Below are 25,160 nucleotides of genomic sequence, written 5' to 3'. Positions count from 1 at the left end.
GTAACATGCGATGCGATGCTTACCTATACTGATGCACAGTATTCGCTACCGCCCATTTCTGGTGGTCTCTGGAATGAGCAGCCGGTGGTTGAACGTACTCGTGTTTGTATTCAGCTCTCTTTCCAGGCCATGATACCCGCTTGTCCGTGCCGGTCGTATACACAATGTGTTGCTCTTGGAGGTGAGGATGCGCGCTACTCGTGGTCACATACTGCAAGAAGTAGTCATGCATGTCATAGGCATCATCCTAGAAAAACATTTCCAAAAGAAAGATTACTAAGATAGAGGAGGGGGGTATCCCAATGAATACAGATCAGGATCGTCGTGCTTGTTCCTCGATACTCCCAGAAACTTTCGGTTGGAAATTTAAATCAATTATAAAAGAAAAAGGACAACGGAGAAGAAAAAAGAAATAAAAATTATATAAAATAGAATAACATAGAAAACGGAGAGGAAAGATCGAGAAACGAAAGAAAGGATTGTAATTTGAATTAAAATTTAACCTGATAGGTCGGTGGCTCTTTACAGGCTGGCGCGTGACACGGATGTGGTGCAAGGTACTCAACGCCGGGCTCCGGTTTTGTCGCAACATTTACCATATTGCATTCGGACTGTACTTTGGCCAATAAACGTTTCTTTTGCGATTGAGACGAATATCCAGAACTGCTACTGCAATCAACAACACATTATCTTCATACACAACTGTCTCGAATCATATTATAAACTTTGATCGTTGATGTAATTACCTGCTGACGTGATGTTGCTGTTGGGGTTCGTTTTTAATTAACTGCGTAGTTTGTTGATGCTGAGCATGTTGCGGTAAATGTTGGTATAGATGATTATGCGCTCGACCTGGACTAGCTTCGCCATCGCTGTCACCGACAGTTACACAACTGATAATATTTTTTCGTTGCGATCTTTGAGATGTACTATGCGTTGTTACGTGGCCGTTAGTATGCGACTGACTACTTGAATGGGTTTGCTGTATTGGTTGAACCGCGCGTGGTGTTGACTGCGTACTAGAAGTAGAAAACATACGCGGTAAGTTACACATGAAACAGTTAGGGAGAACAGATATCCCCATATAATACAAAATACGTCAACACTCAGCATGAAAAAATGGCATTAAACGCTAGAGCTGTAAATCAGAGTATTGTTAGTCCGTCGAGACAATTGACACTTCAAGCGCTACAATCGTGTTTCTAAATTGTCTTTATTATATACAATTTTTAGTCCTACAATTTATGTATTTGTACAGGTGCAGTAACACGACGTTAATTGTTTTACAAAACTAATTTCTCAATGTGTTATGAAGCTTCGTGTTATACCATGTTCTTAGCGATTATTAACCATTAATCGATGCTATGGTGTGTGATTGTGTGATACTATGTTACATTCATATACCTTCGAATGACTTCCTCGCGGACTGGATGTCCATCGCCAGACAGGCGAGTTGCCAAATTTTGACAGGCTCCACATTGCTGATCTCCACAGCTGTCAATGATATTCATGCATGATTCCACTACTTTCTATTCTAATAAATTACTAATAAATATGTTTCACAGTGGAAACATCGTGATTGGAACTTATAATTGGAACGTATCGACAAAATTCAATAAACACAATACAAAACAACATTACAAAATCATAGACACTTGTAAACGAGACACTGGATAATCATATTTTTAAATTCAAAGAGCTACAGAAAAAAACTTTTAACGAAGCAAGATAATAACAAAGTAATAAAAATAATAAAAATTCAAGATGGCTGTAATATTTTCGATACGGTACCCACAAAACAGCAGTTCTCTTCTAATCTTATAATTGCGGACAATAATTGCTAACTACTTTCTAATATTCTATGAAAATAATTAAATTAACTTACCACTTGCCCGGTGTTTCATCGTCGCTATCACTTATCGTGATAACAGAAACTGCTGGTGATGGTGTATCGTGAATTGTAATAGTTTGCTGCCGACCAGATGTAACTTGATGGTGTTCTACATTATGACTACTGTTGTGTTTGCTGCTGTGATGGTGTTGCTGCATGGGTTGCTGTTGCCAATGACCGCTGGAAGGTGAATGCCGTCTCGTGTTGCTCGGTGGAGTACTTTCTTTTACCCTCTTTTTCACTGGACTTAACTGCTGCGTTTCCTTTTTATGCTCGTGCCTATGTTGAGACTGCTGAGGTACAGTTACATGATGTTGATGATGTTTCGTAACACTACGCTTGCCCCAACCTTGAGGAGGATGCTCAACAAGGGCACTGGTATTGTATACTTCCGTGACAGGAAATACTGGCCTCTGATCCTTCCCCAAAACACGGGAGATTGGTTACAAACCTATCCGACCGGCTTATAAAAGTAACTGTTAAGTAAGGCAATAAGGTTTACCTGTAGAATAGCAGAGCTATCGACAATAAGAGGCCTTCCCCAATCTCCGGCATCACTCAGTAATGGCTGCTGTATGGCTGCATGTTGCGGTGGTAACTGCTGCCAAGATGGTACGATAGCGGCCATTTGACGACTTCCACCAGGCCAAGAGGTTTGTACAGCGTTCTGTGATCCAAGGATAAAATATAATTGGCCATTTATAATTCATAAACGTTTTGACATTTGTTCGTTTCAAGAATACTTACGGTTAGTAACATTTGTCGTCCAGTTTCCACCATAGATACGGGAACTGCTGCATACTGTTGTTGGGCAGCTGCAGCTGCAGCAGCAACAGCCTGCTGCGATATAATCGATGGTTGGATTTGTAACGGACCTTGTTGCGCTTGTGGAGGCTGTAAAACGTGTAAAGCACAATTAAACGATCATGAATTTTTTTTGAAACATTTGATTATATACAATATGATTATATGTAACTAAGTTAAAATAAAAAGTGTCTTATTTACTTGAGCAACAACTACGTGTTTTGCAGGACTTGGCATCGTCTGATAACTGGGTGGATGACAAAGTAGACCAGGCACCAATTGATGTGGAAAGTCGTGCACTCCACTTCGTCCGCTATTTGATCCACTTGACGAGCTACTGTACTGAGTCGCACGGCGACTACTGTTACTGTATATTTGATACTAAAAGAAAGAATACACCGTGATAGAAAATAAACTCCATATACAAAATATATAATATGAAGGAACATAAACAACAAACAATAAAACTAAAATGCGAAAGCGAAAGATCAAAACTGAATTTTCAAATAACACGATATTAAACATTGCGTCGATTAAGGGTACCGAGAAAAATTATGAACAAACCAGATTATCATATCCTGTTTGCGCAGTCCGATGTTCCCTAACCAATCGCTGTACTTGATTGGTCAACTGGTTGTTGAAGGTGAAAGTTACGGCACTACCATTTGTCGTCGGCACGAAATTAGCTACCAATGATGTTGGTGGTGGTGGTTGAGGTGCTGGAGGAGCTTGATGATGCGCTGGACTTGCAGTGAAGTCGCCAGCTCGTCGGCAAACCTCCATCATTTGGACGGAAGCCTTAACATTGTTACAATGTGCATAATCGACTAAATGGGCCAGCGTAACAAAGGCATGGTTCAGAGCCTCCCCAGGTGTTATGCGGCGCTCCTACAAATAATAAGGATACACGATAGATAAGGAATGACTCTCGCTTATTCTAGAAATTAGCCATTGTCTTCCGATCGTTGCATGGAATCAAAGCATGAACTAGATATTACTACCTGGTCCATTGTGAGCATCCTCTTCAAGAGGTCAATGAACTCTCTTCTATCTGCTTTTTCTGCCAAAAGTTGACCACCCTCCAAATCAGTCGGGACATTAACTTGACCAATATCATCTAGACAGTTAAAAATATACTTCCTCGCTTCCTTTGATTTAATACCAGTTTCAGCCTCATGCTCTTCCGGTGTTTTTAATCGCCAAAATGGATATGTACCTGCAATTCAATTAACGTTATCTGTATTTGTTCGTCAAGAATATCAATTTCGTGACGGTTATGAAGTACGATACTTACTGTCCATGTCTCTGTAAAAGAATTTTGTTGTTTTGCTGGCATTGTTTAACATGTGTTCCGTTGGTAGGCCTTGCGTCTGACTTATGTATCGAATCTGATCGTATTCTGAACTACCAGGGTATAGAGGCCATCCTAAAAACAATTCGGCAACCACACAGCCGAGCGACCACATATCTATTGCTTCACAATATGGAAGTCCAAGTATAATTTCAGGTGCACGGTAGTATCGCGATTGTAAATACGTGTTGCAGACAGCTTTAGATACATGGGAAGCTGACCCAAAATCAATAACTTTTACACGATAAGGCTGACGAACTGGATCCACCAACATAATGTTTTCAGGCTTAAGGTCTGCGTGAATTAACCCCAATTGCTAAAAAGATATATTCATAAGGTTATTCGGTAATCCATAAAAAAATTAACACGAAATTGTTCCAGCATGTAAGTACATAAACGCAGTTTACCTTAAGTTTCAAAAGAGCGGTGAGTACTTGTTGAAGAATCGGTCTGATATATTTGAGGGGTAGGGGTGAAAATTTATTCTGTTTCAGGAAATCATACAGATTCTGTTCTAACATCTCAAAGACCAAGCAGGTATGGGATTTGTGCTGAAAGCACTCATAAGCGCGCACAAAGTTGAACTCATCCGCATTTTCCTGACTGAGTCGAGACAGGATGGAGACCTATTCAGGATAAAAATTGCATTTAGTCATGACTTAAGAATAAAACTGACCAATCATCCATATCCTAACTCACCTCAATCTGCCCTTGGCGCGCATAGGATGGATGGTTCTTCAGAATTTTGATGGCAACTATTTCATTGGTTCCCTTTTTCCAGCATTTTACAACCTAGGGGCAAAACAAACACGAAATGTCGTTTAGTTTCTATGAACAGGTAGAAATAGCACAGTTTATACAGAAGAGTAAAAGGAAACTTTTACCTGTCCAAAAGTACCTCTGCCCAAAAACTCGAGGACTTCATATTGATTAGTCATAGAATAGAGAACCTCGTGCTGTACCAACTGGTAATCTCCATCCCCTTGGGGGTTGCTGCCACCGCCTCCATTGGCAGCGTTGGTTACTTGCTTGCTATGTGCCGTCATTCCTGTCTGCTTGTGTTGTTGTTGTTGTTGCTGCTGCTGTTGTTGTTGCAGCTGCTGTTGCTGTTGATTATGATGTTGCGACACTACAGTACTACCCACTGCGTTCGTCGCGTTGGCGGAGTGGACTGCCAGGCCGTCACCATTACCCTCCCTCGACCAGGTTTTTCTCTGTAGGAGGAATATACCTTATACAAAAATTTTTGGGTATTAAGAGATCGTAGATAGTTTTTGATAGCTTTAATTGGGTAGGGACGATAACGACGAACACACGCAAGACGAAACTTTGATGAATCCAAGCCGAGGCAACACAAATCCAAAACACAATCCGTAAGAATTGATGTAACATGAATAACATGACTCTTGTCTGTTAAATAAATACACACATACACACAGACATTCGCACGTTGTTAAAAATTAGTTTCAAACACGTACGGGATGTGTAGTCAGTAGAATATGAAGAAAAATTTAGTTATTAATGTTCTACGTAATGGTTTTTTGCATACACATCGATTTACGTCGTTTCGATGATGATCTTCGACATTGAGATTTAGCAAGCATTAAGAAACTTCGAACACTATAGCGGAAATACATCACGATGGCCGGTCATGAAATATGAAATGAAAGCCTTGACGGCAATCGATATCTAACTACGCCACATGGAAAAATTTCTGAGAAACGCTCGTACATCTGTACTTGCTTACAATATTTTCGCGATCGAAGGATCAACGAAAATCAATTATACCCCTAATTATCCGTCAGAATAACATCGTATCGATTTACGAAGCATTTAATACGATAGATACGCAAAGACAAAAATTGTTTACGGCTCTGTATGTCCGTGCGGAACGAAGCTACCTTTGTGAAAGTTGGCTCATGACAGGTATTAGACGATATTAATCCGTAGCTGTCGAACGCCAACGATTATCATTCTGTGGATACTACGTTCTCTCTCTCTCTCTCTCTCTCTCTTTCTTTCTTTCTCTCTCTTTCAGTAAAACTCTTGGTTCCTTTTTTATTCTTTTGCCAAACGACTTGACGAATCGCTGTCGTCGAAAACCACTACTTACTTCTGCGAAACAGCCAACGTGGCCAGATGACAAAGTCGATTTTCGAACGGTCATGGAGAAAAAATGGCGAGCACGATGACCGTTCGCTCGCGAAAGGAAAGAACGCGCCACTATTTTTAGCGGTCGTAACGAGTTGTATCATGAACGATTGCGGAAACCAGCATGGTGAAAAATAAGCAGAGAAAAATACCGCTGGTAGACGCAAGTTTTCTTATCAGACAAAACCAACTGGATGACGAAATAAAGTATATACACGGATAAAGAACGGATCAACTCTGTCGCTAGCTGGTAGTAGAAATCGCTGCTTCGAACCAAGCTGAACGACACAGGACGCGATGTGAAGAGAACGAGAAACACCTGGAAGAATACGTCCCTAGGAATTCAGGATGTCGCATGCCCCTTGAACGATGTAACAAACGCTTGAAATAAAACCGAGGCTATTTTATTTCACGATAACATTCATAAATAACACGCATAAGGACTCTGTTTCCTATCGGGACACGTCCCATCGCACGATTGCGCGTTACAAAACCGTGGAAGAAAGTCTTCTTCGGGCTTGTTTTTAGGTGAGGAGAATGGCTTCACCGTTAATACTTATTTATAGCGATTTCAAGCGGTAAGCGGCGTCTCATCGAGCGTATCAATAGCAAGGAAGAATAAAGTATAGGAAAAGAAGCGACGGATTCGATAGATATAGAGTTTAAACAGCAAGAATTCGCTTAAAGATACATTATTCTCGATTGTAAATTTGTGATCTAAGCGTTTACGAACGTATGACCAACGTTCGTCTTCTATGATAATGGAAACGAGACCAAGAGAAAGAAGGATCGAGACGAGGATAAGTCGACTTTCCTCGACGCGATCACGCGGGTCAGAAGAGAATTATCGGTAAGAGAAAATCGGAGGAAGTGGCACCAACCTTCTGGCCACAGCGTTGGTACGTGTCTAAGAGCTTGATCGTCGAGGCTCGTACCAGGGTCTGTTGGTTCGGGCTACTCTTCTGCAGCGCATTATTGTTGTGCAGCGAGCTAAATGCGGTATTAGCACCGTTCACGGAGTACCGTTGTTGCAGACCGGTATTGTCTAATTGGTAGTCGCCGGTCGATTGAACCAATGCGTGTTGGATCACCGGCTGACTCACGTTGTACTCCAACTTGCGTTTCTTGCTGTGGTGGTGAACGGTGTTGTTACTGCTGCTGCTGCTGCTGCTGCTGCTGCCGTTGACGCTACTCGTCTGCTGTGTTTGGATGAACATGTCACACATTCCCTGTAATTATAAAGGGAAACACGATCGTTACTATTTCACACGATCGTTCTTCGCGAGGTAAAGACGTTATCGGGCGTTCGAATGTTGGAACGTTTCTCGAATCGGAAAAAGGCTGACAGAGAGCGGTTCTGATCGCCAGTTTGATCGAGCGAGATGACTCGTTCCTACGATCTACAATTGTGTCTCTCTAATCGTACAATAAGTCAGCTAACAAGCGATATATAACCGCTGTTTCCGATTCGACAGCAAATGATAAATAACGGAAAAGCGTCAGCAAAACTAAAAATAAAACGAAAATGAACAAAGTTAAGTGAACAAAACTACGGCAAATGGAGGATAGAGAATAGAAGAGGATACAGAACGGCAAGAGTTTCCGTATATTCGTGGATGGATTTTATTCCGAGGCATGTTGTTGCGAGCAGTGGGAGATCGAGCCAGAGAAAAGAGGGGACCCATCGTGCGTCGTTCTGATTTAGGCGAACCGAGAGAGGAGCCCACAGCTCGCCATTGCGACGAGGCGACGCGCGATATATAAAAACGTACGCAACTAACAGCCGACCACGACGACTATGAATATTTTAGAATCTCCTTCACGTACATGTGCCTTTGTATGGTTCCACGCTGATTCGGGCCAGCGGCTCTCAAAAGGCATCTACCGAATATCAGGTTTCTGCGCGTTGACACTCCGAGTAGCTGCAACAGGGCAAACATATTGGGTTGGTCTCTCTCGAGCTAACGCTTCTACATACTCCGTTATTAATCGTGAAATTTCCCTACGCGAAAATCGCATCTGTTTCACCAGATCCAGCTATAGAAATCAAGTTTCCCATAATTTCCAGAAAATCCCGGGTATACTTCCAGGAAATACAGAATATAATGCGATCGATTTCTGGAGCGCTCGTTTCTAGCGCCGGTAAACTAGCACTTATGAAATTAAGCTTTAGATAAGATAACGCTTGTGCCTTTCTTTCCTCTTATCGATCGCGAAAGAAAGCTTCGCGAGTGCACGCGCGAGAATCGACGTTACACGTCGCAAAGTAAAACTCGACAGTAGCATAATACGTAGGTGTATCCCGGTGTGGAAAAGGAAAACGAAACATGACAAAGAAATACCGTGGCTCGGTCGACCGCGTCCCGGATCGATCGGCACGTGACGAATGTTTTGGAAACTTTCGTTAGCTCCGATTCGGTTCTCGCCCCCGCGGCACCTCCACACGCGTTAACACATGTCCACGATCTTTTCTTTCTCTTTCCCTCTTCCGGCTATCCCTCTTCATCCGCGTGCACGACGTGCTCTAATTATAGTGCTACTTGTCAGAAATAGTGTTGCTCCGTATTATGAACGATCTACGGTACCACCAAGTACAGTTACGTTTATGTTAACTGTCTCGTTACTCGGTGAGAGAGAGAGTTCTGTTTAATTGGTGCACCAAAGACAACGCGATATCGCGAATCGTATTGTATATTGTACACTGTAGTCCAGAAGTACTTGGGCACCTGGGATTTTCTACTCCAGCCGATTAATATTAGCGAAATTTTACAAATCGTAAGTTACAATAAATTCGCTAATGCAACAATAACAAATTACTAAAAGGAATTAGATTTTGCAACTGAATTATACAAATGATTAGTTATCCGATTGAGATACGTAAAGTAGAGTTGTAAAAGAGAAGTCTACAACTTGTAACTTGTCAAATTACTAATATTATTAGCTGGTAAATTATTTTGCAGGGAGACCCTGGTGTAATTCGATCAAAAAGTTGTGATTTTCGTTGTATTGTCAAAGTTGTGGGTGAGTTTTCTCTACTAAAGTTTATCTACTATTAACTCTTCATAATTGTGTCTAATAACCAGGACCAAATGTTCTGCTAAAATTAAACTGAAATAAACAATATACCGGCGTGACTTAAAAAATCCATTACCGTCTCTAATAAATATCTGACACTTCGTAGAATCTACATAAACATTTAGAATATGGCCAAACACATGTTCCAGCTGTTCTAAGATCTTAACATTGAATAGACACGTTTAAAGTCTTCATTCAGATATCTCCGCAGAATCGCTTCTATCGTTTATGTCATTTTTACGACTAATGAATTTATGAGAGTATCACTTGGTTTCTGAGAATTGAACGTTAATAGTGTGGCTGGATAATGAAATCGAGAAACTGATAAAGAATAGGATTGATAATTTTGGATATTGAAAGGCTAGCGCGTCAACAGATTACGTGTGGTATCAATAGATCACGAATCTATTCTTCGTTGAAATCTTCTCAATATATCGCGTCTCTCGCGGCGCTTGGCTAAAAATTAATTAGAAGCTATGTACAAAACTACTCGAAAGCTACAACGAATTCGCGACTCGTTGGTCGTGAGCTAAGTTTGAACGCGAATCGCCTCGTCACCGTCGCGTCGTCTTTGTGCCAAACTATTCTCTCCCTGCACGCTCTTCTCGACGATCGTCAAGTTTATAAGATGAAATCAGTGGAGAAGAGTAAGTAGCAGGGCTAGAAAGTTTCGTCTCACGGTACCTCGTCACGCCAGGTAAGAGAAGGAAGAAAAGAACGATCGTAAATGTGGGTCGTAGTATAATTCCAGCGGACGGCCGGTTGGCGAGAAGGTGAAAAAAGCCGGTTGTTGGTTCGACGACGAATTTCGGTAGCACGCCTTGGATCAGACGAAAAACAGGGCTGGTGAAAACGAAGAAAAATGTGAATAGACGTCCTCCTTGACTAGTGGTGTTTGAAGAACGAAGCGCTATCCGAAGTACGTCGTAATAAGAGTAGCAACTTTACGTAATAGCTGAACGTAGCAGATAGCGGATCGAAGGAGTTTCAGCTTACTATTCGTGATCAGTCGACTTTTATATATTATCATGTCGATTGGTTATTGCAAAGTTCAGCAACGGATCCAACTTTTCAGACAATTACGTAGCCATCAATTAAAAAGAACGAAGAAAGAATAAATAAACAGCAATAGTGTTGGCTCGTGACATCGTGATAAACATGATACATCGAACACAACGGACGATCTTTGCATTGCAAAGTCGCGTTGTCGAGCGTCGTCGTTGATCTCTCCCGACTTATCTACGAACGACTCGCGTATAATCGTTTCGAAGCGACGGCACACAATAACGGAAAAAAGCGAGTAGGCGCCGACCAGCAAACAACGCGATTAGCGTACCTAATCTATCGCGATTTTTCGTGACCGACGAGTGGTTCAGATTTGTGAAACAATTCACTCTCATGGCACAGCCGTGACTCTCCAAACGTGGACAGCTATTGTTTCTATCGCGATATAGACTGGCGACTGGCGATGAGTCACTTTCTCTCTCTCTCTCTCTCTCTCTCTCTCGCTCGCTCTCTTGTCTATCCGTGCAAGTTGCGCGAACCAACGAAACGAAAGTCCGACTTTGCCGAGTTTGCGCTTGCTTGCGATGGTACTCGCGCGTTCCAAGCCGCAGTCCACGACGCTACCCTTGCAAAAGGCTACGAATAATCGCGCGCAACGTCTAGACTACGGTATACAGTCATCGTGGTGACTCAAGCTGATCGCTAGATAAACGGGAAACCCGAAAAGACCCGAAACTGACCTAGCTTTCGTAGAAACTTTTGCCGCGGCATAGAGTCACCACCGATCGAACAATGAACCGTCCAGATGAATCACGAAGATATTGTAACTTCCCGAACGGGAAAGATAAAAGTCAACTCATTTTCAGCGCGGATGCAAGGAGAATGCGAGACACGTTTGACGCGAGCAAATTAGAAACGCGTCGAGGCATCGATTCCATCGGCTATCAATTGACCAATTCTTTGTATCTGACGCGAGAATAACGACCGTTCCAGAGGATATTTTCGAAGCTGCGACGAATGCAAGGAAACGATCGAAAACGCCATACACCAGACGTACGTACGTCGTTTCACTACTTTCTCGCTTTAGATAACGGATTGTTGTCGTCGATGAATCGCGGTATTCGTCGCTTAGACGATTGATAACGCAAGGAAAATGACTCGAAACAACTTGGATAACACAAGTTTCTACTTTTCGCTGCAGAGTCGTACTTCGAGATACAGACACGCGACAATAAATCGAATCTTACTGGGCCGTATACCAAATTGTATCGAGTTGAAACACTGTCCGATTAAGAAGTACGCGCTCGCAAACTCGCGTTGCTTCTCCTCGAAAGAGACAGCGAACAGTTCGAGCCCGTCCGTTGTCGTAAATTAACCGTCTAGTATCGCGATCATAAACGTCTGCTGTTACGTCTTGTATTTATAACCTGCAATCGCGCGCACAAAAGTTCGCCGACAAATTGGATGATCATGCGTTAGACTCTTCGTTTCTACTCTAGCAAGTTTTCACGCCGCTGCTAACAATCGTTGGAATAGGATAGTGGTAAGGTCATGTTTGCAAGTAATCCACGAGTATGTACATGGCGTTTGCAGATCGAGTACGAGTCGTTTCGAAAGGATTGCTGCAATTATTACCAAATTGTTATTAAAGCAAGCTTCAATTTTCACTGAAACGAATGTTTCGAAGAGAACATATTTGAAGAGGTTGTTGCAGTAAGTGCTTTCCCCAGTGTTGCGAACAAACCAACGAAAACCAACTCAACATCAAATCACTTTTCCAAACGTGTTACAAATTCATAGACGATTAATGTTTGCAATAATAAAGTAAAGCATTTTTGGATATGGAACTTACATCTTTCTTTCTCTCGCAGTCAGTTCAATTTATATATGGGAGCTGCTTCCTTACTGCTGCAAACTCTTCATTTTCTTTTTTACGTTTTCGATCTGTTTCCTCGAGAAGAATCATCACAATTTATTCCTCTACGCAATTTCGTCCTCGACAACGTTTCGTAACTCGTTATCCTTCGCTCGAAAGCAATTTCCAACGAAAGTCTTGAATCTGTCTCCTCATTTTCTTGTATCTTAGATGAGAGATATTCGCGTTTTCCAAACACTCTGATTCGGATATAAATCAATAATGGTAAGTGGGTATTATCATAACGAAGCATGCAATTATATAATTGAAGAGCACACAGGAAAAATGTGAGATGCTGTATCGTCGTTGAATTTTTATTTCAATGTCACTTGGTGGCTAATATATACAACTGAACATCACAGGAAGAAAACATGATAACTACATATCTGTTGATTATCTAATATTAACGTCAGTTTTGATCAAGCAGAAACATTTTAATACGACGATTGAAAGACAAGCTATTAAGACAAGGAATATTTTAGTACCTTCGATATTTTGAAGAGAGTGAAGAAAATAAAAGAACGATTTTGGTGACACGACATTTTTTGAAAATCAATTGAGCTTTAAAATTGGTATTATAGTCCTCAATTGAAAAGAAAACGATTTGTCCGAACAAATAACATTGTCTCATAAAAATTAGTAGTAAAACTATAAAATTTTGTAGGCAATATGGAATGATCGTGTTTGAAATGTTCAGTAGAATACAAAAATACATATTTAACACCGCAAGCAAATAAAGGAATAACCTTGGTAAGGAATTAAGTAATAAAATAAAATTGGCTATTTGGAATTTAAAAATTCTTACGTGAATCAACGACGCACGTCGGGAAAACAACAAATCGCTGCTCAATATTATGTAAGAAGCCATTTGAGCCGATTAAGCGGGTACCGTTTTTCACCATATCGTAGAAACTTCGTCAGTCGATTGTTAAGATTACTACACAATAAACACATTATACGCCCCTTCTTCCCTTGTAAAATTCCACGCTTTCCACGCCGACCAGCCGTACGTAAGATAACGGTTCCTTCGACAATGGAATTTTCCGATTAAACTGTTCTATATCACGTTTACACCCTTTTAGACTTATATCTCTCGTCCGAAACGTGTATCCTTCCGCAACACGTGTCCTATGATATTTACGTGTGTAAATCGAGACGCTATTTGTCTGCAACATTCCTTGCTATGCGTCACATCGAAGACCAACTCGTTCATATTCGAATTTCGCTGCTAGCGATGTGGGTGGCAAAATTTTACGACCAACATCGGCTCTTAAACGCAATTTAGAAGTATTTACGAATTTCTATTGAACTACCCAACAACCTTCTAAACGAGCATTTGTTTCATCAACAAACTACAACCAAGTATTCCGAATACAATGGGGAAATTCAAAACGATGATTCATTAGAAATTCCAGTTTGGTTTCGTGCCGAAGAAAGTTCGGAAGGGGAAGATAATAAACATTAAGGGATTTATCTTAAGGGGAAATCCCTTAGAAATATTATTTTAATTCTATGTCCAAGATAATCGGATAACAAAATTTCTTAGGAATTTTACTCGGATTTCATTTGCAGATCGATGCGGAAGAAATAGATAAGTCTATTCTTGTTTTTCTGATTTTTACGTCGCTCTCGAATAAAAAAAAGTATGTATTTCAAGTATGAAAGAATTGACGAAGGGAATAGTCTGATAAATTTGAAGATACTTTGAAAATAAGCCATAGATCCGCAATGTTTTGTAAAACACGAAGAGAATATTAACTACTATCGTTACTATTAGTCTGTGTAAATAATGATACTAATGTTTTCTAAATGTCCAACAAGATGATACAAAATATTTAATCCTCAAATCAGATGAAGAGATAGTTCCGATACAGAATTAATTTATAACGAATTTTGAATCTTAACATTCCTTTACTATAACTTCCTTAAAAATGTTGATCCTATTTCATATCGGAGAAATGAACGATTTTTCGGCACGAAACGCGTGAAAATAAAAGTCGAAGAACAGTATCGTCGATTGGAGGAGCATCTTTATCCCATTCGTTCCAAGGAACACTGTAACAAGATTCCACAGTGTTTCTATCGATCAAACAGTGTAACAGACGTTTGATGAGTCTTGTGTGTCGCGTTCTATTTGTGTTTGCAAAAACCTACGCTAAACTAAATCGAATTGGAAGCGTGTCAGAGATGGTTTCGAGTGGAATCGTGGTTTACGACCGACGAAATAACCAGATCTACCAAGTAAGCGACGAGTCTCGCGTTCGAGCGGTACGAGCAAAAGGATACCCGAGCTTTCACCAGAAGATAGGAGTATTCAGACCAAGCTTAGTCCTTAAACGGAAGGCCATGAAGCATGGAAAATTCCGTTGAACGATATAAGCGAATAGAGGGTTTTATTTCATAAAAAAAAAAAAAAAATACGAAATTTCTTTGTAGAATACAAATATGATACGAAAGAAAGATCTATTTTCTTAAAAAAAAAAGGCATTGAAACGTCTCTTACGATTAAGAATATAATTGTAAAATTAAAAGTTTGTATATCATTTAGAATAGGAATTTCGACGAAGATTATCTTACGATTATTTTGCAAAAGTTTACTGTCAAATGAATTTTTCGCTTTAACTATATTCTAACATAGCGATATCTAAAAGAATCTTTTAAGAGATATTTGATATAAGGATATGGCGAGTGAAAGAAAGCAATGCAACAAATAAATATCGTTACACAATTATGCAAGATGATTTACGAAACTGGAGCGTCTTATCTCTTTCTCGGATAAAGTTAAAAGAAAATGTTATAGAAAAAAGATGAATAGTTGCAAGGAAAACTACGAATATTTCCCGATGATTTTTCTTCGCAAGTACAATGATGTATATGCATTTCGCAGTTATATTATTTCTTAAAACGAGAACATTTCTTATCGTAAACCAAATCGTTTACTCATTCTACATAGAAAGATATTAAGACAACAACAACAATAACAAATAACAATAACAATAACAACAACAAGGTCGAAAATTGAGTATTTTAAAAGATATTTTAACTTCAATTTTGTAGAATTTATTATTTGAAAGACAGGGAGAAATTTAACGTAGCACTCTCGTGTTTAAATGAAGGATAATTAAACAAATTTTTTATAAGTATTATATTGGTCACTGTATTTAAAAATAAAAATAAAAATCGTTGGAATTTCATAAACTCCGTCTTGCCAATCACGATTTCAAATTCTTTAAAGTATCGTTTTTGAAGTATAAAGTGGGAAATCTATCCGAAAACTCTCACACACCACTGTATAAGAAATGAGTATTCGAAGATTTTAAGGATGAGCTTGGCCACCTATCTTGCTTTTATCGCGCGATATCGAACGTATTCCTCATTTAAGGTTACCTAAAGATCAACAAATGTCCCAGAGCGCTATAGCAAGTTCGTTTAATGTATCGATCGATATTCGGTTTACTCCACAAACTTGCTCGTGATCGCCTTGAAATCACGAAACAACCATTTTCGATCAAACTTCCTCATCGCCGTACAATTTCGTGTAATTATACAATATTTCATTATAATGTCTTTAGAAACAATAACTATCGTTGAGCATAGTTGATGTATGTGCCTTACCGTTCCTAATATACAAGGTGATTGCGAAATCGTGATTTAAATGTATTGAGGAAAAATGAGGAATGAGTCAAACATGGACAAAGGTCATTTTTGTTATGAACCCTGGATATTTTGGTAGATGTGAGTTTAACTAATTCTCGACCGAATATGGAAAAACAATCACAACAAAATTATTTTATATATGAAAATAAGCTAAAATAAGTTTTTCTTCAAAAAACTGATCACGTTTAGTCGGGAATTAATCTGATAAACGCAGTCTGGACAAAATTTCGATTCTCTCGTAAAAAATCTCCGAATGCAAAATCCTTGCTCCAGGTTCTCAACTTGTTTTTGCGTCTACAGTAGTGTCCAGTCTATTGTTCACTCCTGTCTAGCTGGGTGAATCAGGCAGATTCACATATCTAACCTGACAAGTTTTCAAACTTGATTTCCTTAAAAGCAAATTCTTTATCCTTCATTTTAGTTTCGTTTTCAGTCACAGAATCTCCCTAACCCCATTTTTATCATGAATTACAATGAAATACACCTTGTATGTATATCAAGCAAATTATCAAATTGCATTTTCTCGAAAACAAAGCATCGTATGAAAAATTCGACATTTCCAAGTTATTTTTACATGAGGAATCACGTCCTTCCCGCTTGTATCACGATATATTACCATAAAACGTTGTTTCGTGCTTTGTCATTCGCCTATCGCGGTGTTAAAAACGAAACGTGGTTTGTAAGAGGAACAGGAAAAAGTAAATGGAACGACGTACGTTGATATATACACGCACGCACGATGAAGAGAAGTAGTAATCGTAAAGTGTGGTAATGTCCTTCTGGGAGGTGCTCGTACGTGTCGAGAGGTGGACCTCGAAATGCCGAAAGGCCTTTAGGAAGGCCACGTTTGAGGAAATCTCGTAGAAACGAGATAAAAAATGCTGGGCGAGCACACTATGCCGCCGGTTGCCACTTCCGATTACTTCGTTTGCCTCACGGACTGCCAGACGGCGGTCGATAATTAGAAAACGATAATCAAACGCGACAATATAGAGCACCAATCGATCTGCGGATGAACGCGCAGAACTCCGAGGAACAGGGATACGGATGAAACTAATTGGATTTTCAGTCGGAGTTCCACGGGAAAACGATTCGATGATTATTTTTCTTTCTATCTTGAAATTGCTTTCGCTTGCTATTTCGTTTTCGAAATGGAAAGAGAAATGTAGTTAGTGGCTCGTCTTATTTCGAAAGATTAACGTCTTTCTTTATAATATCGAGCTACATTTTCGACTATCTCAGAAACTAAACCGATCGTGTTCTCCACTTTCTGTTAATTCCTCAATTTCATTACTCGAGTGAACAATTAATGTTCAGTTCTCAAGAAACAAATCATTTAGTTCCATAAAGTCATCTATCAGGAGAAGGTAACATGAATAATAGCAAATTTGAAGAACAGCATTCGTAACATCATCATTTTCCCGTACTTGATTTATGTAGTTGACCAATGTGGCTTCTAAATCACTCATTTCTGAAGTGAAACAAGAGGAGTCTCATAATCGTATCAAAGTTCAATTTTAACCCTGAATTTGTTTTAAAATTATAAAATCATAGATTACCGAATACAAATTCTACCCTTCTCAGTTATAGTATTCTATCTACCATATCGAAACCGAATAAATTCGAATTTTTATCATATTCATTGTGCTATCTTTATTTTGCTTCGTTCAGTTTAAAGTGTTTGGTCATTATTTCGGAACAGCCTATATAACCTCACTTAAAAAATAAAAAACACCGATATAGTTTAAATATTTCAGCATATCTTAAAAAATGAAAAGACGCTACATAAGACGTTTTGACTAACATGGACAAAATCGTGTGTAGATACCTTGTTAAAGTATTAATTAATCCTAACGTATATACTACAAAAAAAAAAAAAAAAACGGAAAACTCATGAGGCAAGAGTTGATATTGATCGACATCGCGAGCAGTTTTCGATCCGTCGCTAAAATATAATTTCAGCCGGGGGAAGAACCATTCGACGGCAACGTAGCACGATTCACAAAACGAAACGTGGTATCGATACGAGAGTCTCCCAGCTAAGCGGAAATAAAAAATATCGCTACTGCCTGTGACAGTAGGTTTTAACGTAAAAAAGAAAAAAAAAGAGAAAGGAACGAGGACGGTCGCGCGTTGGTAAATGATCCAGATACTGTATAAACTTTGGCACGAAGCAACCGACGGTGTGTTATGTGGATGGGGAATTTCCAGGCGAGCTTACGCGCGTGTTGAACGAAGCAACGAAAAGTGCTAGGATTTCGTTCGTAATGAAACATCGTATATGTATATATATACATATATACGTACGCTATCGACGTACAACTCGGTGACACGTAGAAATCGCGATCCAGTAAACGCTTCTGCGACGCGACTTCCAGCCTACGTGCACGCAGTTGCTTGGTCGACAGATGTTCTTCGCTCGCGTGTTACAATTCACAAACTTTTCCACTCGGTCGGCACGACTCCGTTTGCGCTGGCATTTCGTCCAATTTCAGGAATACTACGCGTTTCGTGAAATTGCATCCCACTGCGCAACATATTATCGAGATCCACGCTCGAGACGATCGTTACGATTAAAAAAGTTAGGCAAAACGTTACCACGGCAAAAAGTTATTTATCAAGCTCGAAACGCGCACGCACACACCTACCGACGATTGCTTTCGTTGATAAAAGCATAAATCGACGGAAATGAAAAACACGGATCCGAACATATATCTTCTACCTAACGACGACGCATGCAAACCGACATTCTGAGGTTATGTTCGCCTTTCCAAGCTTTCGGCAACAGATGTTTCCGATTCAGCTTCCCGTTTCGCGATCTCCTAGGTGGCTGTCGTGTCGACGTCGCACAAAACCTGGTGCGGAGAAAAAATTTAAACTGTCACGCCGCTAACCTGATCAATTTACACCATATGATCGCGCGATCAGCCTACTGGTTTTCGCAGAAAAGTTTCGTGAAACGAACGCACGGCAATTGACCGAAGTTCACGAGGGGGAAAACTTTAATTTGTTTACGTTTTCAGTTTATCGAACGTACGTATGTTCGTGAGAATATACGCGTTCGCAATATGATAAGCTATACGTGAATCGCTCGACCGAGAGTGGAACGGGTAAGACACGCGAGTCACGGTATCTTCCGGTAACCTGTCAACCGCAAATATCGTCGGTAGAAATATAGAAAAGCATCATTTCATTGATTCGTACGCAAGGGATGGAAACACACGAGATTAACGGCGTGTCGGAAAGAAAGAGCGAAGGAAAGAACATGTTACGGATCGTCGGCAAAATTGAAGTAGGAGAGAAAAGAAGAAAAAGAGAAACATACCTCTCGGTTCTTGGCCAGTGTCTCTCTGTTCAGGGACGGGCCCGACGATCACGTAGCAGCATGTTCTGTTTATTCCCGGGTTATCTTTTCCCCGTCTGGTTTGTCGGGCTCTCGTTAGCGACACACAGCCATCTTGCGTAGTGCCTGGCCTGGCTCGGTCGCTTTCGGTACGATGGCCTCCGTGAGCGCGACAGAGAGGATAGTCGCGGTGAATAGGGGGATTCGAGAGAAGGAGGGAATGAAACGTAACAGAAGAGAGAGCGAGAACCACGGCCCCGCCGAAGTGCGTGTCTCACCAATATACACGCGTATATACACCGAAGTAGCACCAGCAATACCACACCGCCGCCGCCACCACCACCGCCACGACCACCACACCACTACTACCAATACCGCCACTGCCACCGACGTGGAGGCACTGCACCTCTCTCACAGTTTTCGCCACTTTTTCGCACGGCCCTCGCCCACCTCCGTCACATACATATTCCGTGGAGCAGCCAGCGTTTGCGCGCACCTTCGTTTTCAACACGACGGATTTTCACCCAGACAGAACAGGGTAAACGCGACGAACCCGTTATTTACCCGTTTACCGATGTCTTCTGTCAATTTGACCTACCATACTCTCTTCTCTGTTTTGTTCTGTTGTTAGCGTTGCACCACTGCTACGGCCGTCGTAGACGCTACTGCTGCTGCTCCCGTTGCCGCTAGTCCACTACTGACTGCCCGTACCCGTACCCGTACTCGTAGTACCTGTCGTTCCAACGCGCACGACTGCGATCGGGGGATCGCTCGGGCTCGGCTGCCGCACGACTGAAACACTTCGGCCATCTTCGGTACGCCTCGGCGATTTGCGCTCACTTTCTGCGCAGGGGCGGCGATATCGTGGGCGCATCAAGCGCCCCGTCCCCGTTTCCTCTTCGATGACTCATGTGCCACGCTCTGACGTATACGCGCTCCAACTCCAACCGCCACCGTCGCTTTAAGAAACCATCGAGACCTCTTTATCGCGTGAATCTGCAGGACATATGGATACGTTGCTACGTGAAAATGTTGCAATTTTATTCGATCAAAAAGGGACGTGTATAATTCCTTCGTCCAATTAAATCTTCTGGAACCGATCAGTTTGCATGTTGATTTTTGAAAGCGTACCCCGCGTTTCGTGTTTCGCTGTTCCGATCTTCGCCGCAGCGTTCGCGTTCAAGGGAAATCGCAATGACGTCGGCGAATGACGCTAGTCGCTAATGGTCTTTCAACATATGTAGATCGATCTGTGTAATTTTGTTTTCGTTAACGAGCGTTCTTATCGAGGATCAGCGTGTACGCAACGCGTGCGCGAAACGTTCGTTTTGTTTGTTAATTTTGCAACGCTGGGTTACATGGAAATAAACGTCTCGTGCAATTATTTTCACCATCGATTTCTTGTTTTGCCGTGCGCCACGGTACGCCGGTCTCTGACGAAAAAAAAGGACAAGACAACGGTATACGGGTGGTCGAACCAGCTATTTGTAATCATCGTAGTGAAACAAACGGAAACAAGTAAAATACCAAGCGATCTAAGGACTTTCACGGTCGTACTACCATCGAACAAAATGAACGCGCTCGTACCTCGCGATTAATCGTTAATCTAATCGAACGGCAATGCGCGAAAGGTCGAAAGTCTCCTGTTTTTACATCAAATTCATGCAAATCGTTTTTCCATGAAAATGTCGAACAAGAACGCATGCGATGAGTAAAACAATACTCCATCGAGGACGCTTTATCGGACTTGAACTTTGTAGTTTCTGAAACGGACGTTTTACTCGTTTATGCCGTCGAAACGATTTAGCGTTTATTTGATCGAAGGACACGGGACTCGAAGAACCAAGCGTGTGCCGGAAAGGATGATATCTTTATGACTACTTCGTTCGAATGACGGAGTATTAATAACGCGGCGGTGGTCTTTTCGTAAATTACAAAAATAGCTACCCGCTTTACGAATTGCCGATCCGATCATGTCCGGAAGCTACGCCCATTCCTTGAAACTCGTCTCGAGTACTTTTTAGAGAAATGAAACAGTCGTCCCTGATCTATGGGGCGATAGTCAATCTAGTCGATAGGTTCGCAAAAGTAGGCGAAAAGTAGTTTGAAATTTCGGCCTCTAGATTAGAAGATAATCCGTTTGCGCCCGAGCCAACTGAAACCGGATCTTTCTACGTCAGACCCGGCCAGTCTAAAGATACAGTCGCTCTTTTTCTCGTATAGTACGAAACGCGATCTCGCATCGCGCTTAGAAGAATCGCACGATCGAATCGACCGAGCGGAGGGTTGTTTCCACGGGAAATTCGTGAGAAAATTTTTTCAAACGGAACGGAAGATTCGCTGATTCGAGCGTGGCTAAGCGAAACGTTTACGATCCTATTAGAGTCTGGCTTGTTCTAATCGCGTACCTGGCGACGCATGACGTCATTGGCCATTAAAGGATAGCAGTTCTCTCGGGCGGGACTCTGAATTTTCCAATCGGAACGTGAAAATCCAGCTCGTCTATAATACGTTCCCGGTATACTGCGCTAGAGGCGCAACGTCGTCGAGGTCTCGGAGCGAATTGGGTCCACGGCACCGACCCAGAGGAGGGTGCAATAAAGAGAGCCAGGCCGTACGTACGACGGTTTACGCCCCTCCCTCGATCCCGCTTCGCCACATCGTATCGCACCCCACTCTAACCATCGTGCTTCTGCACCCTACTTTGAAAATCCCTCAACGGTTTCACAGCAAGTGCCTTCGAAAATGGACAAAGAGAAAGAGAGGTTTGGAAGCCTGCAGGCACCCGTTTTTCGTACGAAAATTCACGCGCTCCTGTCTGACCTGAAAACGCAATAAATAGCGTTCGTCCCGTTATTCTCCTTTCTCGGCCGGCTCCGGCAGTATATATACCGACAACGTCCATCCGCTTTCCGAGAAAAGTTGCACCGTTCTTCCATTATTGTACAGAGAAAATTATACGACACGCCGTATTATCGAGTAGAGAAAATTATTTGTCAGATTTTTAAGTTACAAATTAAACGACCCTTTACTTATCAGCTTTACTTTACGATGTGATTTCGACGATTGTCTCTCAGTAACTAAACTGTCCCTTTTCTTCTCGTCATTCTCCTTGGCTTCACAGATTAGAAAAAATGTTCCTATCCTTTTAATGGGCTGCACTTGAATTTTTACATCACATCGGCCTATTCCAACGTCACCGTTTTCAATGACGGTAAACTGCTTTTCCTCGTAGAACGCGCGAGGTATGTGTAATACGATCGTGGAGAAAAGCAACGTCGAGGACTCGAATTGCGACTCGCGGATTGGAAAGTCGATGGAGATTATACGAGAAAGAGATCCGTGTTCGATCGGCCGAATAGGTGAAAAATTAAAATCGACGCTATTTGCGTAGTTATCGAGGTATCTCGAGTCAGCCAAGTCACGTGGCTTTTTTCTTGCCAAAAAGTTAAGTTACATGCCTCCGTGGCGATTGTCATCGTCGATATTAGCCGGCAAAGTCACCTCGCGAGTTTTCGATGCGACCCACACCGTACACGCGCCGAAGAGATTTTCCACGTGTCACTGGGTCAGTGCACTTGCTGTCCTGCGCGGGAACGTGAATACAGATCGCTCTCTAAATATCAGAGTACCGCGAACCTCCGTATTCGCCCGCGGTCTTTAAAGTTCATCCAGGAACGTACGTCTTAACGAAAATACTCGGTGAAGATCGTTGAAAGCATTTTGAAGAAAAAGGTCGATAGTTTTCAATCGAACGATCTAAATAATTTAGACTATTGGTTACAATTACAATGAATCCGTTTTCCGACGAACTGTCGTTCCGACGAACGAAATATACAAATACGATTTAACCAGCGAGTATCGTGGCTTAATGACATAATGTATAATTGACTGTGTAAATACTCTCGGAATGTCTGCGAAGTATGGATATACTTGCGATAAATATCTTGCAACTTCTCTATACATTTTCAGTGTTTGTTTTAAAGATGCACCAATACAATCGTGACGATCGTATCTCATTACAGTATTAATGCAAAATGTTATATTATGTAACATTTATACGGTGTACTAAGTACTAAGTTTTCACAATGTGTATGTTTACAGTACATAAATGTTTTATAACTTGCATATACGTTTCCAGATTGGTTTCAAATTCTGCTGCTATCATCACGATACATAATCAGCTTCGATCGTATACGGGTAGCAATGAAATTTCAAAAAATTTTGTCCAACACACGTAACATATTCGTAAAAATATTTCCTTCTTTCAGTCACTGTATGTACTCGTACATTTCATTGTTTCGACGTATTCGTCGGAACGACACTTCGTCGGAATACGCATCCACTGTAGTCATAATCTTATACACCTCGAGTGTCACCTGAATTGTAGCGAATTGTACAGATCGGGCCGAGCGTAGTTTGGACGAATGGAAACACGCGGACACGGTGGACGATCGCGAAACCGATGAACGTCAACGGCGGGTTACCGTTCCACTCGAAACGAGCCAGGCAGCTAACATTTTCGTGAGAAGCCTCGCGGCACCGTCGCGTCGGTGCGTCGTTGCGAAAAATCATTCCCGTTGAAGGTGGTTTCTGTCTGCGTCTCTGTCCGCCTCCTATCGCTTCCCTGTCGCGCAATACGAAACGAGTTTCCAACACGATTCAATGCCTCGGTCTGCAAATGTGAAAGTACATTACTGCCAGCTCTGAAAGTCGTTTTGCTCGAAGGTTTACCTCTCGAGCGGCCCTGGACCGTTCACCGAGAAAAGAATCGGCTAGTGAGGACGAAGCTTACGCCAGGCGAAAAATCATTGAGAAATTTATAATAAAATCCCTCTAACGTTGACGTAACGGATAATAATAAATAGTCGAGAAAATTGTGTTTGCGATCCAAATGAAAGCAGGACTGTATGGCGGTTCTATTGTGTACACAGCGCGAAAGAACTTTGCTTTGCTACGATTAGTCATCGACAGGCTAATCCCTCGTGACCGTACCTTTTACTTTCCTTCATAAAACCCATCTTTCCCTTTTAATAGCTTTTTGTCAGGTAGCAAGTACGATTCATTGGACTCGGAGAGAGGTTTATGAAATTTAAGCAAAAACAATTAGGCACTTAGGACGCGTAGGACATTTGGTTGCAAAACTTATCTCTTTGCCAATTTTACATTTTCTGTTTGACAATGCTGATTTTGTTGAGAATTAGCCGTACCCTTTTTAAAAACTTTGTAATGACCTGGGTAAGGATAATTAGAATCTTATATTATGGAACTTTGTGGTTTTTAAAGGTACACTGGAGAGAATTAAAAGGAACGATGATTTACTAGCCGAGGAACGTCCCATTTAGATTCAGAATCGATTGCACCCTTCAATGAGTAGTTTTACATCCTTCTAAAATAGGCAATCATTTTGCCAGTGGATAACGCACTACGTTTTTCCATTTCAAACGTATGTATCTTTTGAGATCGTGAATTTTTGTCGAAAAACGACAAAATATTCGAAACCTCGACAATAATGTGGTTTTTGAAGAAAAATTATAAAGCGAAGTCAAAAGTCAAGATGCGTTATCAAAGTTGGTATCGATGAGCCTACCGTGAAACAGACAAAGAAACCAAAATGACGACGGAGAGGGACGAGTAGTGGATGCGATTTAACTTCGCGTCGATCTCTGCGAATCTTTATGACGCCACAGTGCGTCACCGTGCACACGGAAAAATACTCGAGCGCACAGGAAATATCGGAGGCAAAACGCGGAGCCCGTAAGTCGTGGTCGGAAAATATCGAGAGGAGGAAGGTACTCGAGATACATTTTTCTGCCCAGCCATAAAAAAGAAAGAGAGAAAGAGAGCAGACATGCAGCGTATAACGAATATCAAAATTTCGTTCGTATCAAGATTAACGTCGTTGCGGAGATGTTGTGTCGCGACGTTTCGTCGAAAAGACCTTCAGGACGTTGCTCGTCGTCCTCCA

The 25,160-nt window shown here is 41.4% G+C and overlaps 2 protein-coding genes across 19 annotated transcripts in view; one reads left to right on the top strand and one right to left on the bottom strand.

Annotated features, from left to right (window-relative positions):
- LOC117206713 (homeodomain-interacting protein kinase 2) overlaps window positions 1-19,450 on the bottom strand; it is a 31,061-nt gene extending 11,611 nt beyond the window's left edge. For 5 of the 18 annotated variants that reach the window (XM_033446281.1, XM_033446285.1, XM_033446286.1 and 2 more), the window contains exons 1-17: window positions 19,175-19,311; window positions 8,025-8,119; window positions 7,079-7,426; window positions 4,931-5,260; window positions 4,746-4,838; window positions 4,454-4,672; window positions 3,990-4,362; window positions 3,694-3,911; window positions 3,260-3,583; window positions 2,897-3,076; window positions 2,639-2,785; window positions 2,394-2,558; window positions 1,886-2,310; window positions 1,405-1,494; window positions 747-1,019; window positions 504-669; window positions 24-247 (exon numbers count right to left, since the gene is read on the bottom strand). In XM_033446281.1, the coding sequence (XP_033302172.1) occupies window positions 24-247; window positions 504-669; window positions 747-1,019; window positions 1,405-1,494; window positions 1,886-2,310; window positions 2,394-2,558; window positions 2,639-2,785; window positions 2,897-3,076; window positions 3,260-3,583; window positions 3,694-3,911; window positions 3,990-4,362; window positions 4,454-4,672; window positions 4,746-4,838; window positions 4,931-5,260; window positions 7,079-7,426; window positions 8,025-8,078 (3,629 nt within the window). In that variant the 5' untranslated portion in view covers window positions 8,079-8,119; window positions 19,175-19,311. Of the gene's footprint in view, window positions 1-23; window positions 248-503; window positions 670-746; window positions 1,020-1,404; window positions 1,495-1,885; window positions 2,311-2,393; window positions 2,559-2,638; window positions 2,786-2,896; window positions 3,077-3,259; window positions 3,584-3,693; window positions 3,912-3,989; window positions 4,363-4,453; window positions 4,673-4,745; window positions 4,839-4,930; window positions 5,261-7,078; window positions 7,427-8,024; window positions 8,120-12,129; window positions 12,393-19,174 lie in introns of all 18 variants that reach the window. The other 13 variants (XM_033446283.1, XM_033446288.1, XM_033446282.1 and 10 more) reach the window with 11 other exon arrangements.
- Window positions 19,325-20,292, top strand: LOC117206716. Its single transcript, XM_033446302.1, has 2 exons — window positions 19,325-19,730; window positions 19,824-20,292. Exons 1-2 carry the CDS (start codon window positions 19,347-19,349, stop codon window positions 19,986-19,988), a joined length of 549 nt encoding a protein of 182 aa, XP_033302193.1. The 5' UTR covers window positions 19,325-19,346; the 3' UTR covers window positions 19,989-20,292.
- Window positions 20,293-25,160: the final 4,868 nt, after the last annotated feature.

This window comes from Bombus bifarius, unplaced genomic scaffold (assembly GCF_011952205.1).
Source record: "Bombus bifarius isolate JDL3187 unplaced genomic scaffold, Bbif_JDL3187 scf7180000008008, whole genome shotgun sequence".
NCBI classification, from domain to species: domain Eukaryota; kingdom Metazoa; phylum Arthropoda; class Insecta; order Hymenoptera; family Apidae; genus Bombus; species Bombus bifarius.
Note: the sequence above shows the minus strand (reverse complement) of the source record. Positions and strands in the feature narration are given on the sequence as shown.

Bases quoted from the DNA above. Each gene is read 5' to 3' on its own strand.
- LOC117206716 (XM_033446302.1), top strand. From the start codon at position 19,347: ATGGCCTCCGTGAGCGCGACAGAGAGGATAGTCGCGGTGAATAGGGGG. The intron at 19,731-19,823 runs GTAAACGCGACG...TTCTGTTGTTAG, and splicing joins TTTCACCCAGACAGAACAGG to CGTTGCACCACTGCTACGGC.